This window comes from Sceloporus occidentalis, unplaced genomic scaffold (genome assembly GCF_023333645.1).
Source record: "Sceloporus occidentalis isolate IW3139 unplaced genomic scaffold, rSceOcc1.0.p SCAF_64, whole genome shotgun sequence".
In the NCBI taxonomy this organism is placed as follows: Eukaryota; Metazoa; Chordata; class Lepidosauria; order Squamata; family Phrynosomatidae; genus Sceloporus; species Sceloporus occidentalis.
Window position 1 is genome coordinate 5,772,186 of NW_028317044.1, and position 3,679 is coordinate 5,775,864.

The window sequence follows — 3,679 nt, forward strand, 5'->3', positions numbered from 1 at the left end:
TGGCCCAGCCTAACCCCATTCTGCCCTGCAGGAACTCTCTAAGTCATCTGGGCCTTTTTGGTGGGATGCTCTGTGGCAGCCAAAAAGGACCATTTCAGATATGGTCGCATCAGTTACTGCTGGACGAAGTCCAGCGTTCTTCACAGCCATGTGCCTGTACATCATAGAGGAGGAGTCCTCTGCCTCTTTAGACAACATCTCATTATAACAATTCAAAAGGAAAGTGCAGCATCCCTTGCTACAGCACCACGTGTTTACCAGTCTGCAAAAGGATCCAACACACCTATGGCGTCCTGGGTTTCCGATGGGGCCAGAGATGGGAAGAAAGGGAGAGACCAAGTTTTTATTCCCCCCTCCTGCACCCCTGGCAGAGTCCCACACCTAATGTTAGGCATAGTGCCTTCAATGGCCCTGGCAGAGGCCTCATAGCAATGCCTGCCCCGAGCAGGGTCGTAGCTAGGATTTTAGGAAGGGGGGGGGGTCCAGACTAAGTGCCACCATTATAATGGGGCTTGAGTGCGGCGGCGCAGCAGCACACACCATTCATTTTTCTAAAGGAAGGGGGGGGTCCGGACCCCTAGATCCCCCCCCCTGGCTACATCCCTTCCCCGAGAGAGGGCATTAGATCTGGAAAAGGTTTTTTGGGGGCTAGAGAGAGGGCCCCTGGTCCTCACCCTTCTCCTGTGTCTTCTGGCTGGCGGGCCTCTCTGACCTTGGTCCTGTGTCATGCTTTGCAGAGGTGATGCAGAGAAATCCCTTGACATGGCTTTTGGATGCTGTATGCATCCTAAGAATCCGACAGCTACACCACAGCAGCACTCCAGCACCTAAGAATGGAGTGTGGCTTTGGCACACTTCTGGACTCTTAGGATGCATGTATCATTTAAACAGCATATCTCCAAAGAGACCTGAATCAGCTTTATATTGGCAGTCTGTAACAGGCCAGAGATATGGAGGGGATACCCCTCATCATCTGTTTCCACGGCTCCCATGTGCTGCAATGCTGTTGCACAAACCTTGGGACCATTTCCTACATGTGGCATCCCTTTATAAGTTCGCTTCCCACTTTCCCTGCATCCTAGGCCCGCTATGTGTTTTGGTTCTGCCATGGCTTCCCTCACAGGCTAGCCAGGCAATTACCCTAGCCGGACCAGCAAAGTGTTGATTGTACTAAAGTTTACTAGTGCAAACATAACATAACATAACATAACACAACATATCTTGCTAACTGAACGTGCACTAAAAACAAGTATGATGGGTGACGTTCAACAGACAACAGTCATGATGGTGAATACAGGTGCCTTTTTTTTTATGACCCTCTTCTTTCTCGCAGGCTCCGGTACTATTTCGGACTCGACTGGAAGTGTCCATTGTGACCCAGGAACAATTTCTTCCTCCTCTGTTTCCTCAGCCATGGGGGGAGGCTGCGCTATTGGGGCTTGGCTGGGAGCGTTTACGAGACACAATGGCCTGCGAAAGTGACTGACACCTGCTTTGGGCTGTTGGCTTCCTCTTCGAAGTAAATCCAATTTGGCCCTTTGATATTCCACAGCTTGTTCAGCCTGGGTTCGCCGCAGAGCAAAGTCCTCCCTTTTCAGTTCCAAGTCCTCTCGTCGCAATTCCAAGTCCTCCTCTTGCAGTGCGACAAGCTGTGAACAGATATCCATTGCCTTCCCTATTTGTTCTGTCAGCAACTGCTGTTGTTCGTTCCATGATTGCGCCTCGGCTGTGCAGCTATCAATAAACCGCTGCATCTGGCGCATGTTCCTATTTGCGATAATCCTGTTCTGCTTTCTGTACAGTTCCCACTCATTTTTCCCATGGTGGATTATCGCATTCACTATGTGCTCCCCTCTCCTTGCTCTTCCCTCAGTTGCCCCCTGTGGCTCTGGTTGGGGAGCGTCGACTCTTGGCCTGTTCCTTCCGTTATCTGGTACTGCAAAAGAAAAGAGGAAATGCAATGTTAGTGAAAACGGCGGGCGAGGCTGAGCATTTGGATTTCCTAAATTCCCACCACTGATACGACTTATAGGAGGCCCTTGCATTTTAAAACATTCTTACATTGGCCTTTGGCGTAGGACTATATACATCTGTTATTTTTCTCCATAGGTGAAAGCTGGAAGGCAGTAGGCAATTCACTGGGATAGAATGGGTGTAGATTACACTAACCGCTTGGAGGGGCGGGAGGGGCTTCGGGAATGGCCGCTGTTCCTTCCCCTTCTATGGCACCCTCTCTATCCTCCTGTGTGATGTTCAGGCCTTCCACGAACGTTTCTGAAATTGAAAATAGGAACAACATGGCAAGTCCTTAGCCAACACAAGTGGAGACATACACCGAGGAAGCATTTTCTCCCATAGGCTTTTCATGTTCACATATAGAGCCATCGCTATAAAGGCATGCATTTTGAAATGGTAGAGGATGACAGTTGCAATCCCTACCCACACTACATGCTGTGCCAGGTATTCTTTCTCACTCCCCCACCTCTGTTATTGAATACCCAGTAAATGATGTGCAGAAACCATTTACTCGGACTAATACTTGTACGTAAAGTGTGGATTTCCGCCATTGGTCTGATAGGGGATAGTATCATGCCATAAAGCAGCCCCTCTGAGCATTTGGCACAGGAAGGGATGTTTTCCATGATACAGGAACCTACCTCCATCACTACTTTCCCGATCCTCTTCCTCTGGCTCCTGAGGGGCCGGCGTGCCTACAGGCGGCAATTCGTCTTGCGGAACAGATCGGAGGGTCAACAACACCTCTGGTTCCTCTCCTTCTACACAAGACACAAAAGATGGTCATGAAACACTACTATGGAAGTATTTAATCCTAAGAAGAATGGACATATTTTTGTGAAGCCTTGCTGAAGGATTATTCTCGGTGATATGTCATGGCTTCAGTAAGCTTTTCACCATCTGGCTGTCCATAATAGAATGGGAAGAGTGGTTCTTGGGCGCAAGGGAAGCCGTGGGGAAGGGTGGTTTTCCCTTTCAAACAGGCATTTGCAACACCGACATACCTGTAAGAATAACAGCTGCGGGAACTTCTTGTGCTTCTTCCCGGGGTGCTGCTGAAGTCTCGGATGGATAGCTAGTCAGGACTTTCTGCTGCTTTGCACTTATTCTTCCATGGAAGATTTGGTCCATTTCATAAAAGTAAGGACAGGTTTGCCGTCCATTCCCGCTCTGCTGATTCTGTTTGCACACAGCGTTATAATTTTGTTTTAAGCTTTTACATTTATTTCTACATTCCTGCGCTGTTCTGGAATGGCCCCTCTCTGCCAATTGTTCCGATATCAGTTCATAAATAGCAATATTACGATGGTTGCTGGAGAGCTGCCTTTGAATCTCTTCTTCACCCCAAATACTTATTAGATCCAGTATTTGGGCATGCTCCCAGAATATTCCTCTGCCATGCTTCCGTTGGGGGGCGCTATGTGAGCCGTTCCCCGAGTGTTCCATGTCGTTATTTCTGGATGTCAAGGAGGAATGGCTAAAGCAAAGCAGGTGAAAAAAATAGCCATTAGGAAAGGTTGACGATTTAAGCTATTTCAAATACCTAAAGGAATGGTTGATTATTGGTTTATAATCCAATAACATCAACTGGTCAGGGTTGATCACTTTTTACTACTACTAATTTATTAAGAAAGGGTTGTGTATTGGTGAATAATCCACTAAG

General features: G+C 47.9%; 1 protein-coding gene across 1 annotated transcript; it reads right to left on the reverse strand.

Moving 5' to 3' along the window:
• Nucleotides 1-1,265: 1,265 nt before the first annotated feature.
• On the reverse strand, nt 1,266-3,345 carry LOC149287162 (uncharacterized). Its single transcript, XM_089493525.1, has 4 exons — nt 3,021-3,345; nt 2,658-2,777; nt 2,170-2,274; nt 1,266-1,936 (listed from the first exon to the last, which is right to left on the reverse strand). The coding sequence occupies exons 1-4, from the start codon at nt 3,145-3,147 to the stop codon at nt 1,266-1,268; spliced, it is 1,023 nt and encodes a 340-aa protein (XP_089349651.1). The 5' UTR covers nt 3,148-3,345.
• Between the last annotated feature and the right edge of the window lie 334 nt (nt 3,346-3,679).